Consider the following 15,774-nt stretch of genomic DNA (forward strand, 5'->3'; position numbering starts at 1 on the left):
CGGGGCTCGCGGGCGCGCGCGGCCAATGAGCGCCCGGCCCGGGGAGGGAGGGGGCGCGAGCGCCTGAGTCGGAGCCGCTCCCCGCGCGCCGCCCAGCCTATCCCGGCCGCGCTCCGCTCCGCTCCGCTCCCCGCTGTCGGGCGGGGAGGGCGGCCGGAGCCCGGGGGAGGGGAGGCGCAAGGACATGGGCTGGTGCTGAGCGCCGGGGGAGGGAAGCCGTCGTGCGTGTGCCTCCCTCGATTTTAATAACTGTTTGTTGTTGGGTGGTGTAGGTTTGGGGTTTTCTCACCTCCCACCCCCCCCCCACCCCGTTTTCCTGCAAGGCGGAGGGGAGCGCGGCAGACCCCAGCGCGCCTGCATGGCTCCTCTGCCCCGGAGCGCCCCTGGAAAATAGAACCCGTCTCGGGCCAGGTGACATCCCCCGCCGCCGCGCTCGCGCTCACGGGAGCGGCAGGGCGGGGGAGCCGCCCGCGAGGACATGGAGGGAGCCTCGGGGGAAGCGGAGCTGCCGCTCCTCACGGTGAAGCACGAGCTGAGGAACGGTGAGCGGGCGGGCCCGGGGGTCGCGCGGGGGCGGAGGGGCACGGGCGGCCCGGGCAGGGAGCTCCGAGAGTTGGCTGGGAGCGGTAGGGAAATCTCAGTGGCGGGGGCAAAATGAGGATGAGCTGGATTGTAAGGGCAGGAGCGCGTACGATGAGGGCGGGGAGGGGGCCTTCTCTTATTTCTGAAAAAAGTAGTTCACTTCGACTTCTGCTCCATGCCTGGCTCCCCTGTCCCACTTCCTGGTGGTATTAGACGCTTTTGAAGGACATAAAGGGTAGCCAGGCTCTCTTATTTTTTTTGTAAGTTGTGTGTTTGATCGACTTCAATGGCTGTGTTGGGGGGCCCGGTTTGTTCCAGTCCCAAATGAAGTCGTTTTATGTGACAGCTTTTCTCTGACCTCGGTGAAATGCCGGAATTGTAGGGAGGGGAATGTGCCAACACGTAACCACAGAGTTATCTGGATTTTCAGCCCATGAATCTTCTCGTAGCTCCGCAGTTACTTGACGACCCTCCGGAGAAGTAGTTCAACGTGTGAAATATGTGTGACCTTTAAAGATACAACAGAAATCCTCCATTGTCCGTTGTTGTGTTGGGGAAGAGCTTTATTTCTTTTTAGTAGGGATTCTCTGCTTCTCAGAAGTTTCCAGGCAACTTGAACACTGCAGTAAATCTAAATTTTAACGTCAGTTTAGAAGAGCGTATAAAACATAATCAGAATGTCTATTCTCCGTATTGATTAACAATGAAGGCGCTGTTAACCCATGCCCTTCATTCCTTTTCTGTCATCATCTTTTTCTCCATGATGAAGTGAGAGTAAGCGTACGATGCCGTTCGCTGCCGAAGTTTGGGAGGGCGGCTGGCCGGGTGACATTCTGGAGTGGGCCGGTGTGGAAGGCGGGCGGTGGGGCTGGCTCTGCTCGGTGTGGCTGTGCCGCCCGCCCCGCTGGCCCTCGGTCCTGGGAGCTGCCCCAGAGGAGCTCGGCTGTCCCCGCTGCTTGGCGGGGGGAGGAGGAGGAGGAGGGAAGGAAAAAAAAAAAAAGGCGGTCCCTTGATAGGTACAGAAACCGAAGGGACTGTTGTTTCCTTCTTTCAAGAAGAAGCAAAAGAGGTGTTGGAAAACAAAGTTGTCCCGATAGGTGTTGCTACATTTAAGTGTGAGAGAGGAAAAGGTAAGGAGAAAATAAATGTACCCCATTTCCTCAACATATTTACATAATTGTCTCTTTTTTCCATATTTCTATTATAAGGGTAGAGAACACGTATCCCTGAGGGGTCATAATTTAAAGATAGTTGGAGGAATAGACAATGTAGCATAATAAGCAACTTTGATTTTAATCCTGATCATATATATAGCTGTATGAAGTACCAATTCTCACTTTCAGTAAAAAAATTCTCAACCTTGTTTGTCTTTCAAGCTTCTGAAATTCAGTTTAGTAGGAATAAGTTGCTTCTCCCCTCCTTGTTCTCTTCTCCTTATTCAGTGTTTAGAAAACTCTGCTTTCTGAAAAATGCTTTCTAGCAATGACTTGTCTATTTCTGGAGCACTAGGAGGGTGGAGGAGGGAGCTGCTCTGTCATGTACTCCTGGGAGACTCCTACTCCTGAAGGTGTCAATAGTGTCATTGCTATGCAAGACGCATGCAGATACTGGTTCAGAACTTGTCTATACAATGCACAGAGATACAATAATTTGAGGAGAAAAGTTGCAGTCAGCTTCTGTTGATTCAAAAATATATGAAGGTATAGGATACTTTGGATGTTCAAGGGTTTTTTTGGACTGAGTCTGGTTGTTGGATGTTTAGCTGCTGACTAGGGTCAACCCACCACATCTTTAAAGCATATACAGCATGATTATTTAATTTTGCTTCATTTTGGGAAAGAGAGTGAGAGGACAGACAAGAACTAGAATTTGGAGCCAGCGGATATTTGTTGTTCCTAAATATGTTCTATGTCATGAATATCTTTTATTGTGCAATTTGTTTAGATTCCAGTGTTTCCCTCATCTGTGTTCTTTCTTTGATGCTGTTAGCTCTGTGACTAATTTAATAATTTAGAATTCAGATTGAAAGTAGTTGTCAGTTGGCAGATGAAAAAGAGGTCAGTCTCCAGAGTGCAATGAAAGAATTTACTATTGTAGTAGAAATAGTGGCTTCTTTGAGAAGGGAGTATCTTTTCATATTTTGGAAGCTGTTACTTGAACCCCATGGTAACAAGCTGACTAATTCAAATCAAGTGAATGCAGGTAAACCCACAGCTACACTTTGCATTTGCAATTACTTGGTCTTGGATTGCTTTAAAAGTATTAAATGAGTTAGGGACAGGCATTTATTATGGTCAAGTGAGTAAGTGAACATACTTTAGAATCTGAATTTAAGATGAAATGAGGATCTTAAAGAATGAAACAGATGATTGTTGTTAGGTCCAAGCAAGTATGGAGGCATATGAAAAGGCATTAAGTTAGAGCATATGCAGTGCTGTTGCTACGTAGACCAGCTGATTGTTAACCCTATCATATCACAGCTTGGCTTCTTTTAAACTTTGAAATTACAATGCTGGCTTTGATATGTAGGGTCAGGTTTAATTTTAGCTTTATATCTCATAGTCTTAGAGCCCTGAAATTCCTCTGTTGTACAACCAGAAAGTAATTGCTGGAAAAACATCACTTGATAGGCATGTAGATTGGGTCTGTGATAGGGAAGGAACACTTGAGTGCCTCTGTGTGATAGCATGTGATGTGCTCTCTTACAAATACTGGGCACTGCTCTGTGTGTATATATATGATGTTTTGCAGATAAGACAGAGCAGTGACTTTTAGGACACATGTAATTTAATAATGATATTCTTCTAATTGTGTTTATCAAGTTTTTTTCTTTTCCTAACACCAAACCGTTTTTGTTCTTAATAGAAGGCTCACAATTCAGCCACTTCAGAATAGTTACTGGCTGTCTTGTCTCTCTTTGGGAAGGAAAGTGAGTCTTTGGGGAAAGTGGAATCTCTTTTCAGGAAGTGGAAGCAAAAATATGCCAAAGTTGAAATAGTGGGAAGTGTTGACTGTCTCTGATTCTCACTGAAACTCTCCAGTGAAAATAATAAGAAAATGACGTGGTTTTTTAGTATTTATTTCTGGAATCTTGTAAAGGGAAAGGCTTTATTTTTTGAAGGCTAACTTTCAGAGTTAATGCAACTTTTAATCTTTTTGCAGACCTTAGAAAATGCATATTGTTTACACCGAAAAAAGAACATTGCTGCATCTTAACATTTTTGTTGCTTGGTAATGCTTCAGAACTGAACAATGGCAAACATAAAGCCTATCAGAGGAAACATTATACATGATAGAGAAGGATATGGAAAGAGAAGAAAAGGTTTGTGATTCAGAAGATAAGAAGGAAACAGAACTGTTAAGCGTGAGATTTCTTCCCCACCTCCTCTTTTTTTCTGGAAAAAAGGATCAAAGGATCCTGTACCTTAAGTGTCTGTGAGTGAGTGGTAGGAGGTTGCCCATTTTGTGGCATGCTTGTGAACTCCCTGCTTTGCCCAGGGAGAGGCAGAGATTACCAAATCTGGGATCTTGAAGGGAGCTTGAGACGTTCCGTGAATGTATGGGCAATGGGCTCTATGTACATTGTTTGTTTGCTTTAGAAAAGCAAAGTGTTGTTCTTTTCCTTTTAGCAAGTCTGTTTTGAAGAGCATGCTGGATTTGTTTTAATGTTACCACAATCTTTGGGCTAAAGAACTTGCTTTAGTTTGCAGTTTGCCAGACATGTATCAGAAAAGGCGTGGATAGCCCAGAGGTTTATGTAGCAATAGCCTGCAGAACTCCAAAGGCACAAGAATTTGGAACTTCCCCTTGAGTCAAACTTATAATTCAGCATGAAACTATAAAAGGCTTCAGAAAATAAATAGGTGGGTTATCTGTAGGGTTTAATATTGCAAATTCTTAGTTACACCTTCTTGAATGGGATCTCCAATTAGAATGTTCATGTTACATTCTGGGGGACTGTGAAAATTCCTGTGACTAAAAGACATGGTAGATCATGTACTGAATAGTGAATTCAGCCTTCAATGTGGAGGTCCATCTGGCACCTGTAGAGTACTTTATTTTTCCTATTTTTGAAAGGAAACTTTATGAGACGTACAGAAAATTTTATTTTAAAAGTGTTTTTTAAGGCAAATTTTTTTTTTTGTTTTATTTACTTACAAGATGCAGGTATAATATGCTAATATGTTATAACGTAACATACTAAGCAATATATTATATATAATGTATAATATGTTAATATTAACAATAATTTTGTATATTGTTTAGGGATCTTGAGGTACTAATAGTTGACTGTTTCAAAGCTTGGGCTGCTTTTGCTTCTACTTTTCTCTTTGAACACTAAAGTATATGTTTTTCTTGGGTTGTGGGACCTACCAAGAGTATTTTAAGTTTATTAATCATCTTTAATACCGCTTAAATCTCTGGATTTTACTCTTTACACAATCAATATTTTCTAAAAATTCTTTGTAGTCTAGGAATTCATTGTTATTTATCTTCTGGTAGCCTTGATTATGAAGGACAGTTATTGATCTTTCTTGAGTTGTGGTGGTGGCTTGCTTTTTTTCTTGTTATTGTTGAGTGGGATTTTTTTTGTTTGCTTTTCTCCCTTCAGGCTTTGGAATCTAACAAACCTGGCTAAAATGATCTGTACAAGGGTCTGGTACAACTGATCATTTTGTTGTCATTGTTTCAGTGTTGTTCTGTAAAATGTCTAATATACATGAGGACTAATAGATGCAGTCTTCATTGTCAGCCTGTTTATTAGCTCTGATCCAGTGTATTCTAAATGTGATGGTTGAAAAGCTCCTGCTTGATTCAGCAAAAGGAGGAGTCTTACATGCCATGTTAATACATCTTAGAATTTTATTCAGAAGGCAGTTCAAAGAACACTTGCAGGAATTCCTCAGTCATATGACAAGGCCTGGGTATCTGAGGATGTTTCCCCAATATATTTTTCGTGTAAATATTTCCTTTGTATCCCCATCATTGCATAATTTGGTATCTTATGGTAAACATGCTCTCCTCCCCCCTACAGAGTCCCAACAGTGAGGTGCAGGTTCTACTGAGATGTCTGTGCTTCTGACTCAGTCTGTAGATAGGCAGACTGGCTTGTGAAAGACTCACGTTACATGCAGTCAGTGTGTTTGGGTTTCTGTTTTGTTTTGGGATCTGTTGTGACTGTTTCCTCTTCTCATTTTTCTGGACACTTGTAAATATTTTATGCTGTCTTGGATAGATGGTTATAAAAGCTTTACTTGGGAGAGGATAATTCTTAAGTTTCCTTGTTAATGTCTGCATAACCAAATATGTAAATACCTTCCGTCAGCATGTAAGTGATCAGTTGCTCTTTTTTTGTTGATAAATTAATTTGTATTCTGTTACTTTTGATGCTGTGTCCAAGGTGCCTGTGACTGAATTTTTATAAATTATTTCATTCATTACTAATGATAGAGAAAACTGAAGTTGATTCATGTCTTGCACTTAGATATAATTTTTTGTTTGAGAAGATATGCGCAATCTTCAGATATCTGATCTTTTCAACTCTGCTCAGCGTTAGATTATCTGTAGCAATTGTATTCATTAGCATATTGTCTAATTACATTTTGTTTGGGGTTTGGTTTTTTTTTTTTCTGCAGTTATGGTGACATAGAGTGTTGCTACACGTTAAGTTTCTAGCTGACCACGGAGGTGCCTCAGGGTTCAGTCTTGGTGACCTCATAGTGATTCAGCTCACAGTAACGATAAACCTCATGAAGTCACCTCTGTAAGAGAAAAAGGGCTGCTGACAAATGCAAATGGATCTTAACATGAAGCTTTTTCCAGTTCAGACTACCGAGTTTGTGTCATTAATCTCAGATGTCTGGACTTTTGTATTTATTTCAGCTTTCTAGATGCAAGTAATATCTTTGATGGGATAGTCTTCTATTTTCATGATGATAATGACAGTTTCTTACTGTGTTTTCCACAGCATTTCATGCTTCTGAATTTCCACATTCTGTATTCCATGCAGTATACATGTGTGCTGTTATACATGTACGTGCATACATACATGGATAGGTACTATATTAGCTAGTACTTCAGAGATCTTTGTCATCTTTGGCTGAGTAAAATTTGGCTTCCAGGCCTTCTAGAATGGGATCAGCAGCTTTGTGAGAGCTTGAATCGTTTCCAAATTTTTTTCAAGTTTTAATTTTTTTTGTCTCAGCACAGGTGCTCTTAGCCTTAAGCATCTAATATTCTAGAGAAACAGCAGTTGCCAGCCCAGTTACCTCAGCTGATACCCTGGAGTTCAGAGCAACATGAACTGCCTATTCTTTTCTTTCACATGAGTTCAGAACTCTGTGTGTTTTACTTTTGCTCTACATTCTTCCTTTCGCCTAAGAAAAATATTCTTAAGATGTTATGGTTTTTAAATTCCACTTTTACCTTATAAGATAGTACCCTGAGCTGATTAAATGGTGCTCTTGTTCAATGACCTGACACTTACTCAGTGGCAATGGTCTGTCAGATTGCAAGGACTTCGGGATACTTTTACTTCCTTCAGAAATAGTTCTAGTTGCTGTAATCAGTAACAAAGTATAACTATACAGTAGATAAACAGTATAACATATGCATTTTCTTCAGTGTCTAATAAGTAATAGTTGCATAGTTTCTGTTGCGTGGTGTTGGGGATTTCCCCCCCCCAAAAGGAGTGTACACCCTCTCTTCACTCTGAGTAAGGCATAAACATACAAGTTTTAAAACATCTGTTCTTTCATACTGTGACTTCAGTAGATCTGTTAGGTGAGTGGGATGGGCCATTCTCTGAAGTAATAGTTTAAGTTCACGTTGATACTAATACCAGACATTGCAACCTCATATTTGAAGTATTACAGAATGTCTTCTGTTTAGTTTTCCTTCTTGTTTTCTCTGTTCTTAAAATTGCCTGAGGTTCATTGTTCTGCTCAACAAAACTGAAGAATTGGTCTTGTGTTGCAGAGACAAGTTTCAACTTCCAGGCAGAGCTCCATCTAGTTCAGTAGATGAAGCTCTAGCTTTGTTTGTCTGCTTCAAGATCTGTATGCAGTAGAGTCCAGAAGCAGAGGACAGAGCACATGTTAACTTGAAAACAAATGCTGTTGAAATGTTATTTCTCAAGATCATAAATGAAACTGAAGAGTTGGTCTTGTGTTGCAGAGAAAGTTTCAACTTCCAGGCAGAGCTCCATCTAGTTCAGTAGATGAAGCTCTAGCTTTGTTTGTCTGCTTCAAGATCTGTATGCAGTAGAGTCCAGAAGCAGAGGACAGAGCACATGTTAACTTGAAAACAAATGCTGTTGAAATGTTATTTCTCAAGATCATACAAGTGCAATTAAAAGCTTATAGAATCATTGCACAGTACCAGTTTGCACAGTTCTTAGTTCAGTCTTGGCCTTCTCAAAGTTCAGGTGTAGTGCAGATGACAATCATGTCTCTTACATCACCTGGAGATCCTCCAGCAAGGAGAACTGGTAGTCTGGATAGACAGACTGCCCTGTTCCAGGGGACTGAAAATGACAGCACTGGTGTTCCTGCGTGTAGAGGGAGGCTTGTCTTTGCAGTGGTAGTATTTCTGGATATTTCCTTTCTTTCTGTCTTCAGAGGTGATGATGGTGGCTAGTATCTCTGTTTCCTCTTTATTTTTGTGGATGCTATGATGTCCTGGCCTTCCCATTCACTGTTTGTTTCTGATTTGATGTGTTATCTCTTGCTGTTGCCCTCAGTTGCATACTCTCTTTAACCATGTTGGTTCAATGCTGATTGGTGTAGACTACAGTAGAATATTAGTAAATGCAGGATTCTTCTAATTGTGCCAGTATGCAGTGAGCTAATCTCCAAGGGGATTTGTTAGCTTTTTTTTCCCATTATGTGCAACCATCCCCTTTTAGTGTCATGTGTAGCTTCATATTATTTATGGAGAAACTCTTGTCTTGTTGACTTGGGCAGTTCTTCTCTTCGTATCCAAACTTTATTCCATTTCTTGGTGCATTTCTTCTTCAGCTGATGTGTCCAGACACTTGAAGGAAAAATTGCATTGAGAAGTAAATTTTCTGTTTCTGAAGCTGCTTTCTGTTCACCAATGTACATCCCATTGCAGTCTTTACAGATAGGCTGTGCATTTTGCACAGGCAGTTGCTGGGTTGGGTTCTGATACCATTTCCAGCTCAGTGATGTCGGTGAGGTGTGAGAAGCCTTCCACTGTTCTGTCAGTCATAGTAGTAGTAGTGGTCTCATTGTAGTCCTTTAAAATCCTCAGTTTTGAAACAGTTTTGTAACTGCAGACAGCATCCCTGGTGAAAGGTCCTCAAGAAATGGTCATTCAGGTTCCTGGGAGTGAGTGGTCAGTAGAATAATTGATCTTTTGAGATTTATGCTTTTGAAAGCAGGTTGAAGGAAATGTTGGAATGACAACTTTTATCCTGAAGACACTACACTTCATCTCTGCTAGAGTGTCAAAGTGCTACACCTGCTTTCAGCAGATGAACACAAAGGACTGCTCTAAGGGTGTTACTAGAAAAGGGCAGAAACAGGCTCTTCAGCTTGCTTTTCTTGCAGTATGACTTCAGAGATGGACTGAGCACTGCAACTGAACATCTTGGGGCAAAACCATTGCCATGTGGCAACCTTGGGAGGAGCACTTTCTGGGAACTGTTCATCTTTTCTTACAGCTTTGAAGATTTGTTATTCCTATTTTTTTAATGAAGGATAACTGTACTTATTGCTTTATAGGGAGTAATTGTGAGAAAGTTCGTCTCAAGTGTCCTGTTATACTTGTGTGTGTTATGCAGCATCCTTTAGCTGTCTTGTGGGATGGCTTTTTTCCTCAGTACAATGTAAAAAAAATGAGGTGGGTTTTGTTTTGCAGTTATCATATGCTTATTTGTGGTGTAATTTTTCTCCTTTTATTATGAAAATAATATTACAGTAACCTTTAAGACTTTTTTTTTCTTTTTTTTCTTTTGCTTTTAGAATAAGGCCATTAAGCATCCTGAGTAGAAGCAAAAATCAAATTAAGGGGAGAGTGCAAAATTACAGCTCACATTGAAACAAGTACATAATAATTCAAATTAGATAGCACTCAGCTTTTTATAGTGTAGCCTCATGAAAGTGGATGGAGAAGGTTTTACTAATGTTATTGAATGTGAGTTTATGGTGCAGTTTAGATTAATGGATTGAGTTTTAAGACTTGATCTCTTTTTAGGATCACAGCCAGCACTGCAAATCTTCAGCATGTTACTGGAGATGCAGCATTTCTCTGGGTTCCACTCTTCCTATTCAGTTCCAAGAATATGGTAGGATTAAGTGACTGTTTTACTTTCTAGAAGGGTGTTTATTGAAAAGCCTTCTGCTGACACGATATGGATATGTTTTACTTTCTAGAAGGGTGTTTATTGAAAAGCCTTCTGCTGACACTCTTAAAGGATGTGAGGTAGTAAAACCTTTCTGGAGTAGTCCATTGTGGAAGATCCAAATTGGTGGATTCTGAAGTGAAAACTTTCTTCCCACTCTAAGTTCAGCACTTACTTAGCTGGTATCCAGAGAAGTTCTGTGTCCTGAATTTCTCCAGTGATGTCCACTCCTTCATTAAAAAATGGATACTCTAGCCCTGGTCTCTTTAGAATAGTCTGTGACTTCTGAGGTCCCTGGCAGGAAAGACAATGTTTTAAAGCTGTGTATATTGAGCACCATTTTCATTAATTGTTAAGAAGAGTAATATGTAATATTAAATTGCTTGGAGACAGTTTACTTCCTGTGACAGAACATACCCTAATTGTATAGACACTAACTCAGTCTAGGTTTGCCTTACTGCTATAACTCCCTTATTGGCACATGAGTGTGGCTTCCTTACTGCTGTCTTAAGCAGTGACTATGACGTAGCTCTAGGAGTATTTGTTCTGTTTGCAATCAGAAGCAGCACAGCAAGCTTCAGTTCAGCTCCTGTGGTTGCTGTCTTAAGCAGTGACTGTGATGTAGCTCTAGCAGGAGTATTTGTTCTGTTTGCAATCAGAAGCAGCACAGCAAGCTTCAGTTCAGCTCCTGTGGTGCATATTGACTCTCTTGTACTTGATGCTGCATCCTTAATGGTGCTTATGAAGCTGCTCTGTGAAGTGGATCAGGGACTTTTATATGAGTTATCAGGCTTAGTTACTTTTTTGTCTTGCTGCTTTTTAGCTGGGATCATTTCAGTGAGGGCTTTTGCTGAATGGTTTGTAGTCGTGTTGATGCAAATGGATGCATAGTAGTATGACAGGAATCAAAGATGGAAAAAATGGCAACTGCTTGAGGCTTTCTTATAGGAGTTCAGGAAAGGGGGAAAAAAAGGCAATAAACCAACCCTGCACAATCCCTTTTTTCAAACAGAGGTCTTTACATCCCTACTTAGAAAAATGTATGTTAGACAAAATAAGTACCCAAAGTGGTATAGATGTGTATAAACTTAGAACCTCCTGCTTCCAGACTGTGCAACAAATGACACAACTTTGGAAAAATCTAAGCTGCTACATACTTGTGAGTTACGTAAGACTTAAGGTAATTTCTACTTGGCACTAATGGAGAGTCTTTAACAATCCTGTGTTAAATGCATGAACAGCTGTTGGAGCTCTGTTGGTCATCCCACACACTATATAATCCAAAAAAAGAGTATTCAGGGTGCTAGGGCTAAGAGATGGCCTGATTGCTGTCTGTATCTATGTGATTGGAGATTACAGACAAGGTGGAACTGGACTCTTCTCAGAGGTGCCCAGTGATACACTGGAAGATGGTGTATGTAGACTAAATGGGCTTCAGTTAGTGTGATTTTATATCTTCAGGTACACTGATGGCAGCAAGAAAATTGCTTTTCCTTGCTTTTCAAGTTGAATACAGTGTGAAATAGGGGTGTCTTCTTAGCACTGCTTATTTAATTCAACAGCTAGCTTGGTTTTACTGGGGCTGTAGTAAGATGTCAGAGTGGTGTTTTGGTGTACTACATATCTGATGTGATTTTTTTTTTTTTTCTTTTCAGCAAATCTGACAGGCCATGCAGAGAAAGTTGGCATTGAAAACTTTGAGCTCCTGAAAGTTCTTGGAACAGGGGGTAAGATGCACTAATTTTAAATGTTGGAAGCATTAGTCTTATGTGTAATTTTGTTTTCTTGCTGAGGTTTTGGTAATTGGAACATTCTTTAGGAAGATAGCACTTTTGTATTGCATAGCATATTTTTTTCAATTTTTTTTTCATAGATGTGCAAAATTGGAGGTCACATGTAGCACAGCACTTTTGAAGATGCAGTTTTTTTGGAAAAAAGAAAACATATGGTTGACAATTTGTGACAATTTAATATAGTTTGTGAAAAACCTAATCTGTGTTAAGACATCATCTTGATAGTTAAGTTTTCAGAGTGTGGTTTTTTTAATACATTATTTAATAAGATGCTCTAGTTTTTAACTAATCCACTTTAGGGTTGCTGTTGGCTCCATAACTCTGTCTTAGTCAGATCCCAGTATTTTTTAATGTTCATTTTAATGTTCATTGTTGTGTTGTGGGTTTCAGTACAATGTTGGGGATTTTTAGCTTGTTGTAGGATTACTGACGATAATGAATAAAAAACCTTTGTTTCTTCTTTGCTAAAGGGACACATAGCCCCATTTTTAGGGTGTTTATGCTTTTTTATTCTTTGGTCAGTCAGATGCATTGTTGAGTAGATTGGGATAATCATGAATGTGTACTATAATCAAGGTCTGCAGGAGTTTTATCCTAGTTAAATGATATTAAATTTTTGGGTGTTATCAGCCATTAATAGCTGGCAGTGAGGCTGTAATTCATATAGATTCTTTTAGAAATTAATTAAGCTGTTAAATCACCTGCGGGGATATTTTTCTGTTTCTGAAGTAAAGTTTTTAAAGTTTAAATTTAACCTGCTAAAAAATTGAAACCTTGCTGTTAAATTTAAATAGTTAGAGGTAGATACAAGGAAGCTTTAATATTTATAGATAAATGTTGCATATTCCTAGGTAGAAGCAATAATGATTTTCTGAAATAGTCAGTGTAAATCTGAGTGGGGTTGACAAAAATGAAATTATAAACAATTATGCATTTATGTGAGGGTGTTTTTCTCTCTTGCCGATGGAAATATTGGATGGATTTGTAAATTTTTTGAATTTTGTCTTTGTTACCTTTGCCATTGGTCTGAGATCACGCTAGTATTACAACTATTGCATTTGGGGTACAAAGTGAGTTGGTGGTTTCATAAGGGTAAGTCTTCAAGTTCAGACTAGTAGTAGCCTGACCTTCTCTTGTCTTTAGGCAGTACCTCTGAAATAGCCTCTTACTGTTTAACTGTTGTCAGTCATTTATTGCTACTTCCCATTGCTGCCTTCTTTTCTTCATGAACAGATTGGCCAAATTTTTCTTGGCCTGGAATACTCTTAACAATAGCAGGTCTTGCAGTGTGAAGCTGTTCTATTCACTCAAGTTAACAGGATAATTTTTGAGAGACCCCTTTCAGAAAAGACTACTTCAGTGGGTTGACAGTGGGGTTGATCCTGTGTGTGTGAAGTAAAAAAAGAAGTTGAGTAAGCATGCCTGTCTGACTTCATCCTGTTCTAGTACTGTCTTGCTCCAGAAATGTCTTTTGTCTAAGATAATCTACTCTTTGTCTAATGTAAAAGATTCCTCAAGTTTTAGGATTCCAAGGATTCCTTGGGTATCCTGGAATGGCATTTGTAGGAGGAGTAGTTGGCATTTGTTGTGGTGGTTGGTTTTTTTTTCCCCCCCACTTTTTTGATAGGCAGTTTTGCTCATAGCCTGAGGTTTTTGCTTCAGAAATCTAGACCACCAGGGCAGTCAAGAAGCTTTGTTCAGTCTCAAGCTTATGATAGCTAAGACTCATGCACAAGATGTGTCAGAGGTTGCTGCTTGCTAATTACTGGATGGCATGAAATGCCAATGACCTGATCAGAATGGAGTAGTTCTCTTTGCTTTGGTAAGTGACCCTCTGTCAGCTGGCAACGTTTGCTGCCACACAGAGTTGCTGAAAACAGCATTCTGAGGAGGTTGGACCTGAAAGAGGTTCTTTAATTGCTTGGCCCAAGACAGTCAGTTATACCTGCATCACCCCTGGTAGTGATTCATTCTTAAAAGCCTCCAGAAGCAGAGATTCTGCAACCTTCCTAAGGTGTTCTTGCTGATGAAGTTTAATTTCCTAACTTGAGAAGCATTCTGGTCATTGCTATAAGCAAATAGAGAAAAGCCACCTTTACTCTGGCAGTGAAAGCTTTATCCTGGTGTGAGCTTTTAGGTATTATTGATGGTACTGTCATGTAACTAATGCTCAATAAAAATGTGATGCTGTTTTAAAATGCTTCACTATGGAATTACGCAGCATGCAGTGTTTTCAAACCAATACTTAATCAATGTAATGCAATGAGAAAGTGTTGAAATCTCACAGTTACATTAAGTGATGACTGTAGATGCTGTTGAAACTAATTACAATATTTTAAATACAATATTCTGCAATGAAGCAACTGGAATAATCACAGAAGATACTTAAAACATTTTAAATTAAATGATACCTTCCTTAAGGATATGTGTGATCGTTTCTTACAGACTCAGTGATGATTCTTTTCAGGTAACAGCAGTGACGGTTTATTTAAATCTTCATTTTTAAGCTTTATGTTTTAAAAATACAAACATTTAAGATTATTAGAAATAGTGTCTGTATGTGCTGATTTTTCTCCTGTGGAAGCCATTTTTTGTCATTACTTTTTTCATGCTATGGCTTAGCATAATTTCGTATTTCTATTTTCTTCATTTGAATTGCTTTCTTACATTCTTTTGTCTGCTTTCTTCTAATATATACACTCAATTGGAAGCATGCTTGTTATATTTTGCTTTTTTGGTATAAAAGTGTATCATACTATATGCTTTCTTCTTTTGACCTGAGTCTCAGTGGGAAGACAAGAAAGCAAAAGTCTGAGTTGGATCCTTTTATGTTGCATTAAAGGGTAGTAATAGAATAAACTTATTCATTGAAGAAATCAATAGCACTTTACATCAGCAAAATGAAAGACATGACACTCTTAATGAAGCTATCAATAATGTACTTTTTGCTTTGGGAGCAAACTGTTACTGGATTGACTTCTGACTGGCCCGTGTTCTGGTCAGTGTCCTGAGTAGTATATTGAAAATTGGGTAAACCCTTTTCTTTCTGTTGCTGTTGTAGCCTTGCTAATATGGAATGTTCAGATTTCTTGTCCATGTTCGTGTATCCAGCTTGTCCCTCCTACTTAGTTAAAGCTTTTCTCCCTGTGATAAAGAAAACTAGAGTCTGCTCTGTAGAGGAAGGTTACTTTTCAGCAAAGTAATCTAATTGCTTCCCAAAGCCAGGAAAGGAACAACAGGAGAAGTTGGCTGTGTTGATTTATGCACGCCCACTTGGCTTATTTGCTTCATTCTTTGAAAATGTTTTTTTAACCACTTGGCTTATTTGCTTCATTCTTTGAAAATGTGTTTTTAAAATAAGAAAAACACTGTAGAGTGCATTCTGGTTCATACATTTTCCTACCAATGGATTATTCCTTTTTTTATGCTGAACGTTAATAAATGGCACTTTTGTTCACTCTTTCAACTGTGGTTAAAAAGAGACAATGCAATTGGTTCTTGAACATGTGCACTTATAATCCATTCTACCTTTGGAACTACAATCCACTAATGAAGACTAACAATAATGAGAAACAAGAATCTAACTACCATATATGAAAGAATGTTTTATATGTGCTCTTCTGAATTTAAGTGCTTATGTGGGAAGGATATTCACCTTATATGTGGAAGATCCTTAGTAGCTGAAGGATTTATTTGTATGAAGGGAACAAAATTAGTGGGGTGAATGTCAGATTTAAATAACCATCTCAAAATCTTGTTATACAAGAAGATATAGTGAAGCTTCATCTAAGAGGTCAGAAAGTATTTTGATAAAGTTAAGAGCCTGAAATGAAGTTAGTTCTTTCAAAGCATATTGAAGAAAATATATTCTCTCATAAAAGGAGGAAAAAGAAAGAAATTGGGATACTGTGCACAGGAGAGTGAAACAGAATTAGTGAATGTCTAAAAATAATTCCAAACTCCAATTAAATATTTTACTTCAGTTTCTGCTGAGGACAGCTAGAATGTATACTGAATGGTAGGTGGGATGGC

The 15,774-nt window shown here is 39.3% G+C and overlaps 1 protein-coding gene across 1 annotated transcript in view; it reads left to right on the top strand.

The window, feature by feature from the left end:
- Positions 1–13: 13 nt before the first annotated feature.
- Positions 14–15,774, top strand: part of RPS6KA5 (ribosomal protein S6 kinase A5) — a 66,612-nt gene continuing 50,851 nt past the window's right edge. Inside the window, exons 1-2 of the mRNA XM_039712584.1 lie at positions 14–542; positions 11,605–11,676. Of these exons, the coding sequence (XP_039568518.1) occupies positions 479–542; positions 11,605–11,676 (136 nt within the window). The 5' untranslated portion in view covers positions 14–478. The remainder of the gene's footprint in view (positions 543–11,604; positions 11,677–15,774) is intronic.

The sequence above is a fragment of the Passer montanus genome, unplaced genomic scaffold (genome assembly GCF_014805655.1).
Source record: "Passer montanus isolate IOZ18808 unplaced genomic scaffold, ASM1480565v1 scaffold27, whole genome shotgun sequence".
Taxonomy (NCBI): Eukaryota; Metazoa; Chordata; class Aves; order Passeriformes; family Passeridae; genus Passer; species Passer montanus.